The sequence below is a fragment of the Bacillus rossius genome, chromosome 11 (genome assembly GCF_032445375.1).
Source record: "Bacillus rossius redtenbacheri isolate Brsri chromosome 11, Brsri_v3, whole genome shotgun sequence".
Taxonomy (NCBI): Eukaryota; Metazoa; Arthropoda; class Insecta; order Phasmatodea; family Bacillidae; genus Bacillus; species Bacillus rossius.
In genome coordinates this window covers 3,995,484-4,018,631 of record NC_086338.1, presented here as the reverse complement: position 1 = coordinate 4,018,631, position 23,148 = coordinate 3,995,484, and the positions used below count along the sequence as shown (strand labels likewise).

Sequence of the window (23,148 nt, the reverse complement as noted above, 5' to 3'; positions counted from 1 at the left end):
TGTTCCAAACTGCCTTTACATATCATTTTACATCAAAAATCTTTAATTTATTTTCATTGCTTCTTCTAGTGAAACACTGTTGAAGTTGTATCTCTAATTCAGCAGCTATTTTCTTGAATGCTTCTCCTTTTATCAATTTGATTAATAGCGTCTAACTTTTTATTCATTAAAACTACAACCTTCTTTCGCTTGATGGCATTTTTATGCTACACTCCTAAACAAAATAAGTGCCTGTTTGGAAACCGGCGATTGAAGGAGAGGAAGTAATGGGTATGGATAAAGGTCGATGCTCTTGCCTAGTCAACTCACGTCAATTCCCTGTGATGTTAGTCAGACTGGCGCGAAGGAATGGGGAAGATCCATGATACTTTGGTGGAAAAAACTATTAATTTGCCACGGATGCAATGGGAGGTGTTTGATACTGTCCGTTGTGAGCAGAAAAGCTACATGAGATCACAGTCAGTGACGTTACGTGCCGGCCACAGCATTGACAAGCAGCCAGTGGTGTGTGTAAATCGGCCTTCATTAAGTGTTTGTTTCGTCAGAATAAAAAGAAAAGTTTTTTACATTGCTTTAACGGTGTTTTTCGGTTATCTGTGAAACCCCCCCTTGCCAGTAATGACCTGGGATGATCAGGAGCGTCAGTATTGGTGTGCGCGTGTCGGCAGGGCCTGAGGGAGTTGCTGCAGATCTCGTGCAGCTACGGCTCGCTGCGGGCGTCCCTGCTGGGGCTCGCCTGCTCCGACAAGGAGAGCCAGACCTCGGGCGCCGCCCCCGACGCCCCCGACGCCCCCGACGCCTCCTGATGCTGCCGTCATCCCTGCAGCTTGTGCCATAGCCACCCACCCGTGTACGTTCGTTGAAAACTGTGTCATAACTCATTTTCTTCTTCCTTCTTTCTTATATCTTTATACTTGATCAACTTTGGACTGTGAAATAAATGTAAATTATGTACCATCAAGATTTATACTGTCTTCAGTACTCTTTAGTGTTGGATAAATTACAATTCCATTAATTTCATCGGGATCAAAGTTTTCAGAATCTAAATGTTTTGGAATCAAAGCTGGTTGATGTTTACCTCTTAGCAAATTCTTGAAACTGTGATTTTCTTATTTTAATGAAGGCATTAAAGTAAATTAATAATCACCTTGGATCAAGTTTTTATGTGCTGAATTTTTTTTACTTGTGTTTTCATGTTTATGTTATAAAAAAAGTGAATTTTGTCATTAAAAATTTTGTTATCGTTAATCTGTGTTAATACAATTAGAATATGTATATAAAACAATATTGCTAATATTGGTGTTCACTTTTTATAAACGGGATATAGGATATGCAAGAGTGTTTATGTGCCAAAACACTAAAGGTTCAAACTTAGATACTACAGTCAAACCTCATTAATACGAATCCGCTTAGTACGAAATTCCTGTTTATGCGAAGTACTTTCACAGTCCCAGAAAATAAAGTATGATTTCCTATGTTATTCAGTACTTTTAATACGAAATACGGTTAATATGAATTACGAAGTTGTTTTGATCCCTCAAGTAGCTGTTTACGTGTACAGTACAACCCTGTTATAACATTCTCCAAGGGACCAACTTAAAAAAATGTTATAAGCAGGAAAATGTTATAAGCAGGAAATAAAAAAATTACATCTTCACTTTGTATAAATTACGCGTGGATTGATTAAATTAAAGAGTATAGGTAAAACAACACAAAGTACAGGAGTAATACACTAAGTACAGCAATAGTGGGAAATTGGTGAATTTTATTTCTAGATAATACCTAATATTATGCTAAAGAAAAAATGTTTTAAACATAAAATAACTTGGAATGAAATTCCAGCTGCTTGTGATTCACCTACTACAGTTACTTTGAAAAATAATTGGTGATTTTAGTTTGTTTACTGTTTGTTTGAGCAACTTTCACTAAGTAGTCCTCAATATGCCACACAGAGCTCATAATACTGTCAGGTGTATTGTTTTGTGCACCAACAAATTTTTTCAAAGTAGTTATAGCTTCGTAGGCTTTAAGTTGTGTAGGTACAACTTCAGGCTCAGCATCTTCGTCATCTTCGCCATCTTCATCTTCATGCTCATCTTGATCTGAGATGATGTCACTTGTCAGAGTTTGACAAGCTTGTAGATTGTCATCAACCACAACATACTCTTCATAACTACCCTGGAAATTGCAGACAGTCTGCAACATTGCCCATTCATCTGCAGTTGGAGAGTTATGTATAGTTAGCAGGTCTGTAGATGGAATGTCATCTGCAGCTGGAGAGTCGTCTTCGTTCAGCACTTCCACAGCATTTGTATCCGTTGTCACTGTTTTCTGGATACCTGCTTTCCGAAAACAGTTGGCAACTGTCGTAGGCAAAACAGCATCCCACGAAGCAGACAAAAAGTGCATGGCATCCAGAATATTAATCTTTTTAATAGGTTTCTTGGCCTCTACAAATCGAAGAACTTTGTGGCACAAACGCTTCCTGAAACCCATCTTAAAAACATTAATGATCCCCTGATCTAGAGGTTGAAGGCAAGAAGTACCTACTGTTAGCAGGCAAAAATTCTAGTCTGATATTTCTCAAACTAACATTTGGAGGATGCGCAGCACAGTGGTCCACAAAAACCAGAATCTTCCTATTTCTGAGCCCCATCTTAGCATCAAGAAAGTGGAGGTACTGCTCGAAAATCTTGCAGGTCATCCATGCATTTTTGTTGTAGTCATACCTACAAGGCAAGGTTTTGACATTCTTAAAACATCTTGGCTTTGCTGCTTTTCCAATTACCAATGGAGGTAACTTTTCTGTGCCATCCATGTTAGCACCAAGTAAAACTGTGACCCGCTCTTTGCTTCTTTTGCCACCAGTGCATTTTTCACCTTTGAATGAGAAGGTTTTGTCTGGTAACAAATTGAAAAATAATGCACATTCATCTAAGTTGAAGATGTCCCTTTCTTCATAACTGTGTAACAAACTCGGCAAGACATCATTTTTCCAAGTGTTTACAGTGTCTGTATTTACACTGGCACCCTCCCCACTTATGGCACGATAAACAATCCCAGTTCTTTTTTTGAATCTATCGATCCAACCATTTGTAGCTTTGAAACCTTCAACTCCTAACTTCAAAACTATTTCCTCTGCCTTTTGTCGTAAAATATTTCCATTTATAGGAACACTTGATGCCCGCACTTGCTTGAACCATTCCAACAGCTTGTCATCAACGTCTTCGTGTTTCCCGTTTCTAATTTTTTTTACCTTAACAGATGTACCTACACTTTCAGCAAACAATTTTTCACGATTTTGTACAATACAGTTCAGAGTCGAAACAGAAATATTTAACTCTTTTGCAATAGCAACACGCGTTTTGTTGGGGTTCCTGTCCACTTGGTTTATAAACTGAATTTTTTCTGCAACAGAATATGATTTTCGTTTATATTTATCGGCCATCTCATCATAGCCGTACAATAACTTGAAAAAAATTTCAATACGGCGTATTTTAATTAATTACAACCGTGACTACAATAAGTAAGTGAAAAAAAAATAATTACAGTAAAGGTTAACCACAAACAAAAGCCGTGAATATATCCATAGAACATTTAACCAGCTCAAGGTGTTAAAACTTTGAAACAAAAACCAGCACCATAGAATACAGTAGCACTGTTTCCGACCATGTATAAGTGCACAAAATGTGCATCATAAGTATAACGGAACAAGTCATAGGCTAACGAGCGCGAACAGGACGCCATATTGATAGTCGATCCGGTGCAAGTTGTGGAGTGCGTGTGTACCATGTCTATGGTGAACACAAATGTAAACATCTGATGTTTGTATTTGCGTGCTGTATTTTCTAGCTATGGTTTTGCTTTAAATTATGACTGAAAATTGTGGCAGTTATCAATGCAAATTTGAACGTTAAAGGCGGGAATGTAGAAATTTTAATATTGTTACAGGCGGGAAATTAAAGCATTGTGGTAAATGGAAAAATGACGGGACCATGAAATTATGGTGTTATAGACGGGAAAATGTTACAAACGGGAATGTTATAACCAGGTTGTACTGTATAAGTAAACGGTTAATACAAATTTCACCGCCGAAGTCTAAAGTAAATCACGTATTCATAACCGTCATGTAAACAAACGTTTCTCCAAAGATACATGTATGTATCCTACAGCGCAAAATGGTCGAAAAACAAGATGAAAAGTTCAACTCTAGTGGCGATGTTAGTAACTAAACTAGAAAAGATGCCATGTTGTAAACGGAAAACGAAAAGGAAAGAACTCTATACCGTATTAATAGGGACATGCAAATTTCGCATTTACGATAAAACAAATTTTTTTTGCGAAATACGTTTGTTTACCACGAATAACCACACTTTCCCGCCATTTGGTAACTTAAAAAAAGTAAATAAATAGCCGTTGTCACCACTGATAACACCATCAACGTAAAGACTACACTTGTCAATGTTTACGTTTCATTATTTATTTGATACGACGCGTTCTTGGCGAACTGCACTCGTGCACTAAACCCTCATGTCTCGAAGGCACGTTTACAGAGTCAAAGAGTAATGTACGGCCATTTTGTTGGATATTTTGTGCGTTACAGCGCTTGTGTCGCGAAGCAAATTATAAATTACGTACAACTGTTCATCTTGCATGTACTATGGACTGTGCAAACTGTTTTAATTTTGTTCTCTTACAGTAAACAAACTTAACAATTACGTTTTATGTTTAAGAATGATAATTTTTGTTTAAAAATGTTGTATACAGTGCAACTATTTTATAAAAACTGTAGTTTGTGATAGAAAACGTCTTCATATTTCTCAGCATAGGTTTGAAAGTGTAAAATATGCCGAAACCTCAAGCAATCACCAAACTTCGTGAGCGCGAATTTCGTGATAGTGGATTATATGCGAGGGTAAATACGTAGTTGGGCGATATGTGTTAAAATTTTTTTTTTTAAATCCGAAAATACTTTAATAACGAGGCTAGAATACTGGAGCTAGCCAAACGCTCATATTTTGCATAGTGAGCTTACCAAGGTGCAGCGCAACTTTGGAAACATGAAGGAGTGCATTTTTTTGACGAAACAAAACAAGTTTTGGACCACATGAATACTACGAAAGCAGCTGCTGTGAAAATAAGTGTAGTGCAAGTGTCTACAAAATCTCTGGTGAAGCTTACCAGCTTGATGGCTACAGATCCAAGCAGACTTGACTTTGAAACACTGACTGTCTTTAATCCAAAAAATATTTTGATTACGTAGATGAGCCCTATTTTGCTTGCTAAGTTGTGTAAAGTTTCTACTCTGAAAGAAATGGACCGCCAGGAGCTGATCACCGGTTTTGGAGAGTTAAAACAGATAGTTGAGAAACAAATGAAGGAAAGCAGTGTGGATGTAGTGGCACTTCAAGTTTTAAAACTTTCACAACCTGAATTTTCTGACAAGTGCCTGGAAGCAGTGTGGATGTTGTGTGCAAACGTTGATTCGGAACGCTTCTTGTTACAATACAATAATGTTCTCACTGACAAGAGAACTAATTTGAAACAAGAAAATTGAGCTACAATGGCTATTTTTTCATTTGAAAGTTAAATGTTGTGTCAAAGTACTTTGGTTCTGAAATTATTGGGTTGACTTAATTTAGAATCTGAGTTCTTAAACTTGTGTCTTTTTAACCTATATTTGTGTAATTTTAATTTATAATGTTTCAATTGATGGTGCAATTATATTACAATGTTCTCTTCATATTTCTTACACTTGAAATTGTAAAAATAAAAAAAATAATAACCCCACTTTTAGGTAAAACTAACATCGCTTTTAAGGGAAAATAACACCACTTTTCATCACAAAATAAACACACCTTTTGCATGTCTCTACGTATTAATATTAGTCGTCGGAAGTGTACATACGTAGAAGTTTAAACAATCTATGGAAAAAAGTTCTGATATTTTCCATTGTTCACGCACGTGTATCTTAACATCAATTTTGAGTGTTAGTTGTTTTGTAATATGACTGCGAAACGTAAACGCAACGAACTTACATTGCAAGTTAAAGTTAAAATTATCGAAGAAGTAGACAATGGAGAGAGAACGAAAACTGAAATTGCTAGAGAATTTAACATCCCGCAATCGTCGTTGTCGACAATACTAAAAAATCGTGAAAAGATTGAATCGGCTTTTGCGATCAACAAGAAAAAGAATGTGAGGCCCAAAACATCAAGAAATGGAAGCTACCTTGTTGCAGTGGTTTTAAGATATGCGTGCAGCAAACTTGCCAATTTCTGGACCTATGATTCAGAAGAAGGCAGACTACCTAGCATTGAGGTTAGGAATTTCAGACTTCAAGTTCAGCAATGGTTGGCTACAACGGTTTAAGGATCGCAACAATCTTGTTGGCAAAACTATGTGTAGGGAGTCGGCAGCAGTAGATACGACCAAAGTTAAATGTGGTAAACAATGCCTATAAGAAAAAGATAGTGCAAACCAGAATTTATGCTTTTTTTAAACCAAATGTTTGAATAGAAAATGTGTCATGAATGCAAGTTTATTGAAGTTTGTATTATGATTTATTCTGTAAGTATTGCATTGTGTTTATTTTCTTCAGTGTTTACATTTCGTCATGCATGTAGTGAAACCAGCTTATACTACCAACGGTGTGTATTTCAATCAATTTTTTTTTGTCATGATATCCCAATAGTTTGGTTAATACAAACCCTCGTTATTACAAAGTGCTAAAATTATGGTCCCTTCAGGTTTGTAATAATGAGGTTTGACTGTGTGTATTAACATAGTCCACTTGATGGCACGTGGTACCAAATCCAAAATACTAACTTTCATTAAACATACGGAATACTGAAGTGGTGTGGATGGCCGCATTAACTGATGACCTCACAATGTTGCCCTTCACTATTCATCAGCAGGAAAAACAAGAATTTTGGCATAAATAAAATGCATTAAAAGATCTACACCACCTTCACAAGAGAAAATTTATAAAACACGTAACTTTGGGGCTTAAAATTCATACTGGGCATTTGCTCTAGTACATGCGTTAGTACGAATTATGCATTACCGTGTTTACCCGCAGAAGGGTTGCCCCTGTGTATGGGTCACAAAACCATATATCTGTCTTCACTAGAGTTCTGTGGATACAAGTTAAGTTTTCCTTTTCTCAGCTGGTTGGTAGGTAAGATTGACCCTCGGCTCTTCTTTGTCTACAACCCACCCAATTGCCTCACTTCCTAACAAGACAAAGGAGAAGACTGCTATTTTTATACCTTTGTTCCCCTTTCCTTCATTGTATTTTATATTTTTACTAGTGATGGTTCGAATCCCATTTTTCTCGAATCCGAATCTCGAATCCGAATCCCAAACAGTACCTCGAATCCGAATCCAGATTTCAGGGGTGTAAAATTTAATTAATAAGGAAGGGGGGGGGGGGGGGGTGAAAGGGAAAAAACATAATGTGGAGATATTCAACCCTTTAAATTTTTATTTAAAAAAACAAGCATTTTGACACGTTCTCGATCCAGAAAATTTCGTTTTTGGTCACATATGTTCCCTGCGGTGCTGAACAAACGTTCAGAGAACACTGTCGCTGGAGGTGAACACAAATATTTTTTCGACAGTTTATGTAGCCTGGGTAAACATGCAGACTGAGTTTTCCAATACTCCAAGATGTTTGTATCTGGGTTAACTGTTGGATCACGCAGGTATCTGGTCACTTCATCAACAGCTGTAGAATCCGACTTGTTGGATGCGAGGCGTTCAGGCATTATCTGCGAGTAAAGTGACCATATGCTACTTGAGGAACCAGTTTGAATAGGTACCTGATTAGAAAATTGAAAGAAATTACTAACAGATAAAAAACAAACTGCAGAAAAATTAACAAAACAAAGAGGACTACTTACCCCATCTTGCACAACTCCACAATGCTTATGCAAGTCAAGCTTTTGTGCTGCTGTAGTGAGAAGTTCCACTGCCCTGTCAAGCTTTTCCTTGCTTGTGAACACAGCTCCTTTAAATCGAGGATCAAGAAGTGTACTTAAAACATACACTTCTTCTTCTTCTTCTTCTTCTAGTGTCCTATATCTTTCTGTCAAGGATGCAAAGAGATCCTTCTTCACACCCTGAAGACCTGAAAGTACAGGTGCAGGTTTCTTTAACTCTTGTAGCAGACTGTTAACAATGGGTATGATTTCTGATGAATTAACACCAGCCTTACTTGCTTGCAAGGTAGCTTGGTCAAATATTTTCAGAATAGGTATTATGTTTTCAATTAGTTCCCACTGGGCCACAGATATTTTTACATGCAAGGCAAGATTGGTTGCTGCAAGAGCCAAAGCTCTCCGTTGCTCATATAGTCGCTCAAGCATATGCAGGATTGAATTCCATCGAGTTGGTTCATCTTGCACGAGCCTATGAGCAGGTGAACCAACAGTTTTCTGGGCTTCTCTCAATACTTTGGTTGCATGGGATGAATGTTTAAAATGTCCCACCATGCGAAGACATGCACCTGTTGCTGCAGCAACCATTTTGCTGCTAAGAAGACCATCTTTTATTACTAACTGTAAAGTGTGTGCCAAGCATGGGATGTGATTGAAACTGGACAAGTTCAATGCAGCTACAACATTCCTTGCATTATCTCGTACAACAGCAAACACTTTTTCATTGATTTCCCACTGAACCAGTGTTCTTGTCAGAAAACTGCAAATGTTCTGTGCAGAATGGGAGATTTCTGGAAACGGTACCACCTCTATACATACAGCGAAACCCCTTATTTACGTTACCGTTATTTACGTTTTCCCGTTATTTGCACTATATTCTTCAGGTCCCGTTTGGTTCCCATATAGTCCAATACAATACTTTCCCGCGAATTACGTCTCAAAAATCGAATCAATCCCGCTATTTACGTCACGAACAACCATAAACAACCAGAAAATACCGTGGAGCTAGTAGGCAATGAACATTTTAAATAGCAAAATATACATATTTTATAACATGAAAAGTTGCTTTTATTTCTAAACATGTAATAATTTAAGCCTAGGCGTGTAAAAGTACGAGTAATTATAGCAGGAGACAATCTAAAATGCACGAGGGAAAAACGTAAACTCATGAATGTACAAACATGGCTGCTTGTAAGTTCTGATACTGTATTTATGTCACAACTTAGCCGAAATACTGGTACGAGACATAAACTTCACAAGATAAAATGAGCGGTGTCTTGGTAACTGTTTTATACGTCTTTTATAATTTGGGAAGTACAGTCAAACCTCTCTGAAACGACCCCTCACGGTTCCCAGGAATAGGGTCGGAATAGAGGGGGGGTCGTAATAGATGTTTTCCGAAATTTTCAGTTGATTTCAACCCCCCCCCCCCCCCCCCCCAACCCCTTTTCCCAAACCGCTACTCGCTAAGAAACCAGCCATACAATGGCAGGATGCTGTCACTCACAATGCTAGACGGCTGTGCTTTAAACCTTCATGACAAGTCCGTCGCCCTACAGGCCACCTCTAAAGAAAATATGTCAATAGACAGTTTATTTTTACTGGTTAGATTACATGTACGATTTCTTGCTTGCCGTAGTTAAATACACTAGAACCCCGATGTCACGAACCCCGGATTTAACGAAGCAGTGATTTTACGAATACATTCTCGAGAACCGTCAAAAAATTGGACATTTTGACCAAAATGTGAAAATCAGAAGAAAAAAAATTTAAAACAAAACAAAATGAAAGATTATTAAAATCTGTTAACTTTAACACACAGCGTATTTTTTGTGTCGGCTTTAATATTTCCAATAATGTTCATGTGAGAATAACAAAAAAATAATGGGACATTTCCTTTAAAAATACGGCAGCAGTAGCTTGTGCAACGTAAGTGGGAGCGCGGGAATATCGTCTAGACAGGCTGGCGGCAGCACAGGCGGCGGATGCATGACGTCATACGGCTTACCTCTCCTTCCCTTGTCTAGACTTCAAGGTTCATCCCTCCCAGGCATACAAACCATCGTGTCTCTCTCCCCCTCCTACTTCAACGTCCTTTGGCATGTGAAACTGTCAACATCCTTCCTCACCTTCACCAAACTGTGTGCGACTAAAGCCAGGTTTGTATAGTCCAGTTCTGATAAAATGAAAAATTTTTAAGGGCCCCCGCGACAGCCATTTACCGTTAATTGTTTTGATACAAATTGTTTGTTAGTTACACAACATTATTTCTGAAGGAAAATCACTGAAACTTCAAAATTTATTTAATGGAAAAATTTAGCAGGGCCGTAAAAGTATTCATTTTTGCCGCAAATGAACTATACTCGCCCTTCCTGCCGGACAACATTCTCGGCGCGTGACGCATGGCAACTACAGTCGTGTGCCGCGCACAGCCACGAAAAACCTACGCAATTTCCAAACTATACTATATATCCGACTGGAGTCTGTTTACGAAAAGCATTTAAGAATTTGTTAATGGTTCTTTTGAGATAAAATGGCTAAAAGACATGTTTTCGAAGTTTTAGGTGTAAAAAACCCGTTACAAATTTCTTGAAAGTATCATAGGGAAATGCATTACACCTTTATCTTTATTTTTCCGCCATATAATGTTATGGTCACCGCTCAAATTTCACTGTTATCTGACGGGAACGAGATGACTGCGCGCCAGTTCAGAAGCCTTGCACTTAGAGGTTTTACCGCGCTAGAACTACCATTGAGCGTCGATCTTATCATCCCGCTTCACTAACACACACGCTGACCAGACGGCGCCCTAAAGCTGATTAGAGGAAGCATGTAGAAATGCAAGGCAGGAAATTTTTCCAGCTTATCAACCAGGACCCGGGCAAGTCTTGACTATTAAGCTTTTCACATTAAAATATAAGAGACTTGTATTGTGTAATTTCGGTGTTATTTAGCGGTTTTTCTTAAAAATCGCTTTTTTCGCATTTTCCATATAAATTCGCGGAAAATTTCGCGATTTCGCGATTCACCATATAATCGTGGCCCTAGTTATTGCTCGCGCGAGAGGAGAACGTGGAATGTTAGAAGAAAGATAAATGCGGGGTAGACAGACGGCAGCCAGTGTGTTTCCTGCGCGGGGAATAAGTGGCGTAGCCTTTTTTTTTATGCTGGGTGAAGCGACCTTTTTCTATCAACCCACGGGAAAAATTAATTGCTTGAGCTGTCAAAATAAACATCGCTGCGGCAGTTAAAACAAGTCGAGGCGGGCGTGCATCCAGTCGGTTGCTGTGTATTGTCAACCGATAGTAATCAAAATCAAGAGAAATCCAGCAGGTAGCTTTGCCTTAACTGCGTACCACACTAGACACTCGCAATAAGCTAAACGTAAACACGTTGCCACAAAAACCTTTATCTGCACCCTGCCGACAAAGGGACGTGGAATGGGGGTTGTTAAGCGCTGACAGCGGTCGACAGGAAGCACTCGGCAAGAGAAACGCAGCAACACGTTACTCACCACAAGAAACTTATTTTCTGTCTGTTTATCTTCGGATTTTCGGCAATTTTTTCACGGTTCCTCGAAATCGGGTTGTAATAGAGAGGTGGTCGCAATAAATGGGGTCGCAACAAAAAGGTTTTACTGTATTGTACAGTTGACGCCATATTTTTTAAACTAACCATTTATTTCTGGGGATCGTAAATAATTAATTATTGGTATCAAGACATCATGATAAACGTAAACTTGAACATGTCACGGCAGCGAGAAAACTGGTGCGTATACCAATAAACTGGTATTAGAACTGGATAAAATTGGTACACGGGAGGTGGAGCTTATATTTTTTTCCGCTAAGCTCGCATCTATTGGTTGGCGGCTGATGGCGTCATGAGTCTGGGCGGAGCATAGAGTGCGCATGCGCCGCCGCGTCGTTACAGCAGCTGACCGAGTACAATGACCTTTCTCCGCGTTTGGCGCGCTATTGACGGTAAATATTCATCAATTTGCGGCCTTTTCTTAAAAATTTTTTTACTGTGAGCAATGTGTATGTAGCCCGTATTTGTTATAAACCCTGCCGGTTGCAACTGTATTTATAATTTGGAGAGGCAAATAATCTCCTTGAACAGCCAAAAAAGCAAGCAGAAGAAAATTTCAAATTTATTTTTTAGGAAGTAATCAGAAAAACATTTTGGCTTTCATTCTTTTTTTATTTTTGTCAAATGTGGTAAATTAATAATTGATTAAATACTAAAGTAAAATTTTGTTGTTAGTGTGTTTGTACCTGCATTGTAGTATGTGCTATTAAACAAAAGGAAAAAAATTCTAAATAAGGTAAACTGTACTCCTTTTTATGCTTTTCCCTTTATTTACACTTTCCCGCTTTTTACACTTTTTTACTTTGTCCCCATGAAAAGTGCAAATAAGGGGTTTTGCTGTATATGCTGGGCACAAAAGTCTCTGTCAATGAAGTGCACAGTTACTCCTAAGTAGTCATCATTGGCTGTTGAGGTCCACAAATCCATTGTAACCGAGACAAACTCTGCTTCACTTAGTGTTTTTTGTACAGATGACACAGTTTCAGCATACATGCTGGGAATAACTTTATTAGCAAAATATTTCCGTGATGGCATGGCGTACCTAGGTTCGAGATGATCCACTAGAGCATTGAAACCTTTATCTTCGACCACTGAAAAAGGCTGTCTGTCCAAACAAATCATCTTGCCAATTAACTTGGTAATATTTGCACTTCTTGTATCTCCTGGCTTAAATTTCTCTCTTTTTGCAATGAAATCTTTAAGTGTTGGTTGAGTTTGATGTACAATGCTTTTGCTATATCCTGGTTGACTCTCTTTACTAGACGAGTCAGTTTCAGTTTCAACTAATTTTAGTTCAGCCACATTTTCACCAATGATTTCATTAGAACTACTCACAGAACGTGATGCAGCCCTAACGTGGACTGGATGTTTCTTCAAGTGTTTCTTCATAGCACTAGTTGTTTGGCTCTTGTCACCACGAGAAATGTTTTGTTTGCAGTATTTACAAACGGCATAGTTAGGGTCTTTCGCATAAACTGAAAAGTGTTCCCACACTTCACTTGACATTTTGAACTTGATATCGGTAAAAGTATATTACTTGAACTTAAATATCATATATAATGTTTCAACACCACACTGCCTAGAATACATTATTTCAGTCACGGAAACAGAAATTATAATCCGGCGGAACAATTTTAGTGCTACCAACATAACTGTTATTAACAGTCACAGAAGTAGTCAACCAAAGTAGGCCATCTTGGTTTTAGCCATTTTTAGGAAATAAGAATGTTTCGTCGTATAACTTTTAACATTTAGGCTCACTTAAGCAAAGAAAATAATTAGTTGTAATTTCAGAACTAAAGTGGATGGGCACTGCGTATATTTTATCTTGGAAATTTAAAATGCTTGATATGAAGATTCGTAATTTTTTGCTGCTGAGAATAACTGGCTAACATACATATGTTGGCCATTATGCAACACTCAGCAAATATTTTAATGTTGGTAGTATAACAAAAACAAACACGGACGTAGAAAGATAATTATATTCATTTCGGAAAACGTGTTTGATATAAGCAAATTTAAAATTGAATTGCTATTAAAATAAATACTGCATAACGTATGTTTTTTATAGAGAAAGTTAATTTCGTTGTTAATACTGAATGTGCTGCCGTAACTTGTGATGGAGGCCAAAATTATGGTTATATTACCAACGAATTTCTAGGTTAACTGATTTTAAAAGTCGAGAATCATTATATGAGTTTCGATCCGAAACGTGTTTTATTTTAAGTCTTAGCTTATTCAGATGACACTTCTGTGAATTATGCCTTAATAAATTTCCACTTTTATGAAGCCACTGTGCAAAAATGTTCATTTAGTGAACATAGGTTTCACATCAGTGCATAGTAATTTTAGTTACTTAATTACTTATTAAAAGTACAGAATCTTGGGAAACGGTAAAATTATATGTGCCTTGTTATCTTAGGCATGAATTTTTAAATTTACAACATTTCCTGGAATATTTCTTCGAATCCTCGAATCCTTTTCCTCGAATCTCAAATCTTTCGAATACTAGAGATTCGGTGGGATTCGTGGATTCGAGGATTCGACCGGCCCATCCCTAATGTTTACCCATCCCTTTGCTGGAGGGAGAAGAGGTGCCAAGCTACTCTCTGTGAGTTCCATTTATAAAAATGCAGTTTACCCCGAGGCTGGAGGAATATAAAAGGTGCTCTTATAAACACCAGTGATGGCTGCAGTTTTGTCGTGATATGTTCAGTTAAAAGTGTGGGAAATCTCATTCAAAAACAAAAATGATTGAGCATAGTTGCAACAAAAACAACTTTGAAGATGGACACATTTATTGTGTGGGTGTCAGTTCACGTGACATTTACGAAGAGAGGGATGGAAAACCATAAACACTGCCATATGGCCTCGTGTGCACACGCACACACACACACACACACACACAAACTCTAACACATAATTTAACAAGAAAAAAATTATTTATGAATTGTTTTTTTGTGATGGAAATTAACAGTTTCACCCTAAAATTGGTGAATCATAGCAGTACCCAGCACCAAGTTGTGTCGTCGCTTCCGGGACCTGTTCGCGACAGCTAACTGATTCGTTCACTTTACACCCACAAAAAAAAGGTCAACGCAACCCGGATGACTCCTGAAATTACCGATGCAGCCGCAACCCGTTCACGTAACGTCACTCCACGTCTCCCTTCGAGGAAAAAGGGACTAATAACAAAGAAGAATGAAAAAACGAGATGCTAATACCACCACTAATGTAGCGCAACATTGATTGTTCCTTCATCCTGTGGAGCGCCAGTAATTATTCAGTAATATTCCATAATTCTATGTTTACTATGCAAGACATTTTTAATGTCTTCAAATTGCTTCTTCCAGAATTCGAGCCGCACCAACACGCTCGTTCCGCAGACGTCTGCGTGCCTTCTAATCACAACTGTAACTGAACCAACCCGCCGCAATTATCACTACGTTCGTGACTGATATGGCCCAGGCGACCAAAACATTCCGTGTCGACGGAAGTTAACAATTTCACCCAAAAATTGGTGAATCATAGCAGCGCCCAGCACCGAGTTGTGTCTAGACGGTAGTCTTAAGTTTGACGAACTTTTGTTGGATACTTATAAGCTTGGAGAAAGTTTTGTCCACATCCAAACTACAGCATTGCGCAAAAAAAAATACTGTGACATTTCCAAGTTTCAAGCACAAACAATAAATGTGAAACATATATACAAATGGTCTTTATAAAGTCATTAAACATGCATGTTTACATATAAATTTGATAGCCTTTACTCAAAATTTTCAAGGTATCGCTAGTAATAGTTTGCAATCATGTATTTTGATCTCAGACTACATTAATTTTACTATGATGCCATTTATTTTGATTGACATGTACAGTCAATAAATAATCCAACATGGAACTTATTTACAATAATACTGGAGATTACCGGCTTTTGTGGATTAATAGAGATTAAGTTAGAAGAGTTATTCAAAAATAGCAGAATAATTTAATCACTTGTAATGAAGTTTAAATTAATAATTTTTGTGTTGGTAAGATGGTCAAAACAGAAGTTTTATCAAGAATATATTTGTGATTTCTGCATTGTTCGTATAGACTGGTTACGTAGGTAGGGCTTATACGTTAATATCAAACAAAATATATTAAACGAAAAACCTGACCGCACATGTTCAATTGCCTGGGGGGAGGCCTAATCAAACTGATTATTATGATAATGCAGTAATTGCAATATATAAACTAGTGTTGGGCCGATTCCTAAAATATACCGATTCCATTTTCGATTCTTAAATTGAAGGGTCGATTCTTCGAATCTGATTCTGATTCCTTAATTTTTATCTGACAATGTTCAACAGAGTAATATACTAAGAAAAAAAAGGTTGTGTAGGATTTTATAAATGTAATTGTGTTGTGTTACATTTTCTGTGCAGAAATTAACATTATATACAGCTTACATAATGTTAAAAAGTATGTTCATTACCATCAAGTTATGCTACCTTGAATTTCTAGCACAATTTGGCCTTTTAACCTTGCACATGGTTAGACAAAACACGTGTTCAAACACTGCAAATAATCAAAGATGTCTTATGACGTAAATTGTAAAAATGTTATAACTTAACCAACTTTAGATACCTTACATTATCAACTCAATTAATTAATTGTAAAACAAGAGGTTTGTACGGTTAGGTTAAGAATTTTATTTTCAAGCACAACTAAATAATGATCCAAATAAAATGACAATATAACCTCGTTTATACATATTTCAAGGGATCAGGACGGAAAAAAATAAAAAGAGGGAAATGTAAAAATAAAACTTTATTATCTCATTATGATGGAAATGACAAGAAACAAATATGCACCTAATTAAAATAAAATGTCAGAGATGCTTACGTTTTAATATATTACCTATAAATTAATTATTTCACTTGGTGCAAAGAATAAATCCATCCAGCCTTGTAGTTCTTCACAACCGCAAAGAAAAAATAAGTTTTCGGTTCTTGGTTAAGAAAGTTCTGTGCATGTTTTAGCATCTCAAAATTTCCACATTTTATGGTGAGATTTTCTTACACAAAATATTTAAACTCTTCAAATAATCGCGTGTTAACATTTAATTCATTTCAGAAATTTATCGGAAACAATTCTGTTAAACTAACACAAATACTTTCAAAAGATTGTTTATGTTTGGTAATAAAAATTTACGAACGTTTCAGCAGCAATGTTTGGAAATTCAGATTAGCCAACTGCCTTTCCAAAATATATCTAATGTAAAACGAGCATCGCTGAACACGCACAAGAACGCCAATTTATAGCAATTTGGTTATGTTGCTTTTAAACTTATTTTAATATAGTTGCAGAAATCCACTGTGAATTTGGGTAAAATCTCATTCAAAAATTATTTCATTTTAATTCTTTAAAGTTTAAAGTGCAGCGATGTGAAACATCTTAATTTTCACGTCACCAAAGATTTGGTTCATGGCCGTATGGTTTACCATGGCAGGTAGCACAAACAAAAAATTAGGTTGTTTACAATGGCAAATGTAGCTGCCATGATCAAATAGTTAACAACGTTTACATTATTTTACTTGCCATTTACATTTACATAATTTTCTTTAAAAATTTATGGTTTTGTCTAATTTAGGGATGGGGCGAATCCTGATTTCCTCGAATCCGAACTCAAATCCTCGACTGGAAGTGCCGAATCTCGAACCCAAACCCGAATCTTTTAACAGATGATGACCACATATCTAATGTAAGTGAGATGTATTCTGCTTGCACTAAAAGTCCCTTGACTTTCTCACATGTTGTTTGGTACATTTCTGGTATAAGTGTATATAAAGACAAAAATTTTTTCTTGAGAAATTTCAGATTTAGTACAGATTAGCGGTTAGGATTTTTTTCTATAAATAACTAGAGGTCTGCGAGCCTAAGAATTTTACTTCGAGCCGAGCTCGAGCGAGCCTACTTGAAACATCTCGAGCTTTGAGCGAGCTCGAGCTTGAACTTTAGTGGTACAGTTACACTTTTGGGAAATTATTTTTATCTTAAACTTAGTATAATGTTTGAATAAAGTATTAAAATGAAGTGGGCTTATTAATTTTGGGTAACTATTTACAGAGTGTGTGTACATTTTGCACTGCTAAAACATACCTGTTTCCATTGGTTCATTAGTAACTGATATCATCCAACCAACATAACCACAGTTTACAAGTATATGTTTGTGTAAATGTAACATATCTTTGGAATAATTTCATCCTTGTCAATTTTTCTGGAGTCCTTACTGAGCTTCAACAAACTTAGCACAAAAAATCATGTTGTTTGAAAAGTACATTCACATTGTTTCAACATTTCCACTTTTCAGCACAATAATTCTGAGAGAGATTGTCATAAGAGTATTAAATTCTGTTCTTTAATCTATCATGCAGAAAAATAATTTGTTCTGCATGTTCAGGAGTTAAATTAGCTCTACGATTGGAGATAGTTTTTCCAGCAGAAGAGAAGCGTCTTTCGCTGGAAACCTGCGTGACTGGGATGCTTTAGTAAAATTGCTTAACCTCAAAATTAGTGTCATAAATATCTGTAACGGGTCATTAAAGTTTAATCAATTGAAAGCAATAAAAATAAAAGCATTTTACTTAACTCAATCTACACTTGAAAAAAAACATATGCACAATAAACTTACATGAAAATTAAAGTCTTTTTCAATATCCTGAAGTCTGAAATATGTTTACTCATGTCATCAAATGTATAGCTTTACTGAAGAAGCCGATTTTGCCAATATTTAGTTGAATCTGTATTTCTGCCGACTTCCGATATGCTTGTTATTTTTCGGCAGATATTACTGAAAAACGAAAGAGACTGCCATAACCTAAAAATCACCTAAACATCCACGAGTACCATTTTCACTTTTCGTTGTAGTACTGCATTCTTTCAGATCTCATTATTTCTTAGAAACATGTGCCAACCGTACATATCAAAATTTAACATCCTTTTTTTTCAACAATGTTCTTTAATTTAATGTCATAAATAAATAATACATTACTATCACGGTAAATATACATCTCGGTTGTTACGGTAACTATAGTGCAAATGTGGTAGCTACCTGCTTCTGTAGTAACTATGGTATCTACAAAGAATCTTTAGTTCTTTTTATGGTAATTATCTTAAAATAACTATTGGGTTTGTACTGTAGTTATGGTACATCATCCATATTTCTTCGTATGTTGTTGTTCATTTGTCTTTTCTTCATATTTACATGCGCCATTACTATTTGTATTTGACAGGAACTTTCATAAAAAATTTTAACGGGACTTAATATCACACATTTAATGGCGTAAACGATGAGACCCCGGGCAATTTAAACGCTTTATACGGAAAAACCTACCATGCGGGACCTCGTAAGCGAGTTTTACTGTAATTTTTTTTTCGTAAATAGTAAAAAACCGAATCCTTTGACGAATCCTATATCAGACCTGCCGAAGCTTCGAATCCCTAGGATTCTGCGGATATTGGATTCGGTCGCCCCATCCCTAGTCTAATTATTTTTGAAGGTTTACAATTACAAATGCAGTGCTGTTGCAACGTAATTTCCGAAAAATGCTTTCACTTAAAGCGGGAAAGTAGATACTGCATTTGTACTGTAGGTAAAATTGCGGTGCAAGTAAATAAATACGTTAATCACCGTAATTCGTAAATCTCAGTTCCGTAAAAAAGATTGTGTTATGTAGTTTAAAAATTATATTTGCATGCATTACTACCTTACGTAGGAGATGTATTTTGCAAACTTAAAAACAATGCAGGAATCGGTCATGGTCGATTCCAAAACCATTGTATTCTGAATCCCACGATTATACTGGAATCGGTGTAACCGACCGATTCTGGAATCGGAATTGACCCATCACTAATATAAACGCTAGCCTAACCACTGAGAGTGGTAAACTACTGCTAAACACATTTAATGATTGGAAATTGTGTCAGGGAGTAAAAATTAAACTTTTATTTTTTCCAGAAAAGAGGCTCTTCTTTATAATTACCAATAATTAGTTTTAATATCGTGAATTCTAGAGTAAAAATACATTACCAATTAGTGCAGTTGAAGTCCTTTGCTAGTGTTTTCTTCCGAGAAAAGAAGTTTTATCATGTAATTATTAATTTATTTTGATATGCATACATTCCAATATGAAAATTTGACATTTGAATGTCTGAAAGGTCATGGAAATTCGTCAATTAAGGCCTGGGAAACCTGAAAAAGTCAGGGAATTTCGGAATTCCAAGCTTGTAGCAAATATGTTGTTGTGTTACTCATACTCATACTTCAAAATAACAAATATTCATTTGCTTACGAATCCTTGACATAGCATACCTATGAGTTTGTCATACACCAATGTACACTGTTGAGATTAAGTCATTTGTGCTATATAAATACCCTTTTTTGATGTTTTAATGGGACTTTACAATCAAAAACATGAAATTAACAAAATTTTAAATATGCACAAGTATTAAAGTTTATTTTTACCAGCCTTCTGTCTCGCTACACGAAAAAATCATGTGAACTATTCAAAAACCAGCATATTTGTAACATTTAAATCTTGAAAACTAAATATTTTTAATTGCTTCGTCCCACGTACCGGTAATGGGGAAAAAATAAATGTCAACAACCATGGTCTACAACACCACAAAACACAGACACTCCATTGCCATGGCCATTAAAAGAAACTAACACCATAATTTCAATCATGCAACACAGTAGCAGCTTGCTTGCTGTATATATATCTATGACAAACCAGACAATGCGACTAAAAAAAAGGAAAATTATGATTTTGGATATCTGTTGAAATTAGCAAAAATTGTGTTTATAATATTGCTGAACTAAAGTACAGTTTACTTGGCTGCCGTTAACAAAAGCACGTGAATAACTCATTCATCACTAACTTTTGGGAACACAAAATTAAAAAAAAAAAATTCAATTCTTTCCTGAACTGGATTTTACAGTATTTTGCGGTTAACAAAAATTTTCTGGAAAATAAGGGAAACAACCCAAAAACACAATATTTTTCTTTCAAAATTTAAATATTTTTAACAAAATTTTATGTATTGTAGTGGTTCTAACTTAACCAACCTTTCACTTTAATATTATTTGTCTAATTTCCCAGAAGCCACAACGCTACGTGTTATATGATGTAAAATAATTTTTTTAGTGGGATTCTAATTCACATTCTTACTATTTGAATTTGATATTTGTATTCGAGAATAATTTGGTATTCATATTCAGTTCGAACTAAAAATAACGATATTCGCACGGGCCTGACAAGAATGTTTCCACAAATCAGAGATGGATGCTGCAACACATGAGCGACTTGCGGAATGATGGCTGCAATGTTCATCACGAAATGTTACACTTACAGTTAGAAGTGTGGAAACGATATTGTTGGGGCATCATAGAAACCTGTTGTGATAGAAACAAATGGTTTTCTGTAACGTACTTTGCTAGTTCATGGGCATTTACAACAGCCCAGAGAGGGAACGTTGAGTCACACTGTTCAAGATGTGGTCGCACACTCGTGCATGCCAACAAAACGTGCACACACAAGTTCTGGCGTATCTTCCTCCAGCTGAATGCCAGTGAAGTGGCCCGCCGGCCGGCAGTGGAGACGTGACAGTGGCAGGCCATCCCCCTCGGGCTTAAAGTGCGACAGCTGAGAGGAGACATGAAGGGTCTACTAACAGTGACATGGTGTTTACAAATATAAAATGGCCAAGGGAGGAAGTGCACTGAAGAGATACCATTGTTATATTCTGAAACTGTCAAAAAAAAAAAACTAAGTAATACTGTAACTAAGTACAGTAGAGCTTCATTATAAAGAACACGAAGGGACCAAAATTATGGCAGTTTGTTATAATGAAGTTCTTTATACCGAAATCACAATGATTGCCTGTTTTGGGGTTTTGAACATAACTCGATCTTGTTAAAAAACAAAGTAGAAAATCTAATACCAATATGAGTGGTACAAGCATCAATTACTTTAACAGCTATACTTTGGGATCAAGATACATACTACATACATACATACATACATACATACATACTAGTATGTATATGTACAATACAGAAATACGTAGGTAAGTTGTTTGCCAAAGCAGTAAGCCTACCTTTGGAATCAAGACAAGCTGTTTGCAAAAATGCTGTAATAAATTAAAAATATAAAATTTAAAAGTTAGGAATTTTTTTTTTACATTTTATTGTCTTCCAAACTGGATCGCTGGGTGAGAATTGTGGATAATGTTGATTTGGAGATACCTAACTTTTTAGCCACATCAGTCTTTTTATTTTCTTTATCTACTGCTTTTAACATTTCAAGTCGTTTCCTAGAAGACATGTTCAATAGTACGGTTTTTTAAACTATAAAAACAAATGCACCCTACACATATAAAAATAAGTTATACATGTAGTATAGCCACGTTTCTGGGAAGCCTACAACTCACGTAGTTTCAGTTCCCTGCAAGAATTTGCGAAGATTTCCGAAGATTTGCGTTTTGGTATTAACGCCACTTCAGCCACTAAATCAGAAGATCAAGCATGTTGTGACTAACCTAACACAACCCTTCGATTTTTATAATTTCAATTTTTGAGAGAAATCCGAAGTTGCACGAACGTGCTAGGGAACCGAAACTATGTGAGTTGTGGGCTACCGCACGTTTCTCAAACAATAAACAAGAAAACGACCAGAGATGTGTGTGTAGCAATACTTTATGATGTAGCACTTCGCATCGGTTAAACACGTCGTGCGAGCATAGAACAAAGAGTAACGTCAGCGAACACCACATTGCAGCGCTTTAGTCGCTACACCAGTTTTGTGCATTAATTTCAACACTAGTCCATTGCAGTCATCTATGGCGCGTATCAAAATAAATAAGATGGCAGTTTGTGGGTGAATGGCGACGATTTTATCCGTTTGTCGTTTACCGTGCCGGGCAGAAAAGTGTTCGTTCAAATGAATATTTATAGAATATTTAAAAAATTTGAACGAGAAAATTCGTACTAGTGAAATTTTTTTACGTTATGTTATATGGACGTCTGACGGGACCAAAGGCATAGTTCGTAGTAATGAATTGTTCGCTCTAATGAAGTTCGTTAAAACTGTGTTTTACTGTATAACCACAGATAGCCCGAAAACCAGATAATCCAGGCCTGGATATTTGAAAGTTTAATGAATTTGCAACAATGTCATTATTTTCCCAAAATGTTCTGCTTCCAGCTATTCATAACACATGTGGTGTTAACATGTTTTTTTTTTTTTAAACTGGGATATTAATTTTTTAAGACCATGAAGTTTTCTTAAGGATAGTGAAAAAAGTTCAACATGTTGACAGTCAGTTTCTTGATTCTTTAAAATAAATTACACTTCACCCTCTTAAAAAAAATGGCTACATCTTGCAGTTACTGATGGACTCTAGGTTAAGTCGACGTTTTTGGCTGATACAACTAGTACATATTATGTAAACTGAAGCCACTCACGTGAAATCATTATCAAATTCCTCCATCTTGTTACATGCTGGCACCTGTTATTATTACACATTTAGAAGAAAGAGAAAAAAAATGCTATATATACCTTGTCATGTCAGTAACTAAGAT

The 23,148-nt window shown here is 36.4% G+C and overlaps 2 protein-coding genes across 3 annotated transcripts in view; one reads left to right on the top strand and one right to left on the bottom strand.

The window, feature by feature from the left end:
• The window catches only part of LOC134536579 (FGFR1 oncogene partner 2 homolog), a 68,051-nt gene extending 50,390 nt beyond the window's left edge, over positions 1–17,661 (top strand). For both annotated transcript variants that reach the window (XM_063376335.1, XM_063376334.1), the window contains exon 5: positions 669–17,661. In XM_063376335.1, the coding sequence (XP_063232405.1) occupies positions 669–806 (138 nt within the window). In that variant the 3' untranslated portion in view covers positions 807–17,661. The remainder of the gene's footprint in view (positions 1–668) is intronic.
• LOC134536534 (zinc finger BED domain-containing protein 4-like) lies at positions 7,470–23,128 on the bottom strand. The gene is made up of 2 exons (XM_063376266.1): positions 7,905–23,128; positions 7,470–7,823 (listed from the first exon to the last, which is right to left on the bottom strand). The coding sequence occupies exons 1-2, from the start codon at positions 8,526–8,528 to the stop codon at positions 7,470–7,472; spliced, it is 978 nt and encodes a 325-aa protein (XP_063232336.1). The 5' UTR covers positions 8,529–23,128.
• Between the last annotated feature and the right edge of the window lie 20 nt (positions 23,129–23,148).

What these genes read in the sequence shown, in the direction of transcription:
- LOC134536534 (XM_063376266.1), bottom strand. Translation starts at nt 8,528, where the DNA reads ATGGTTGCTGCAGCAACAGGTGCATGTCTTCGCATGGTGGGACATTTT. An exon ending in GTGGAGTTGTGCAAGATGGG is followed by an intron (nt 7,824 to 7,904) that starts GTAAGTAGTCCT and finishes TTTTCTAATCAG; the next exon opens with GTACCTATTCAAACTGGTTC.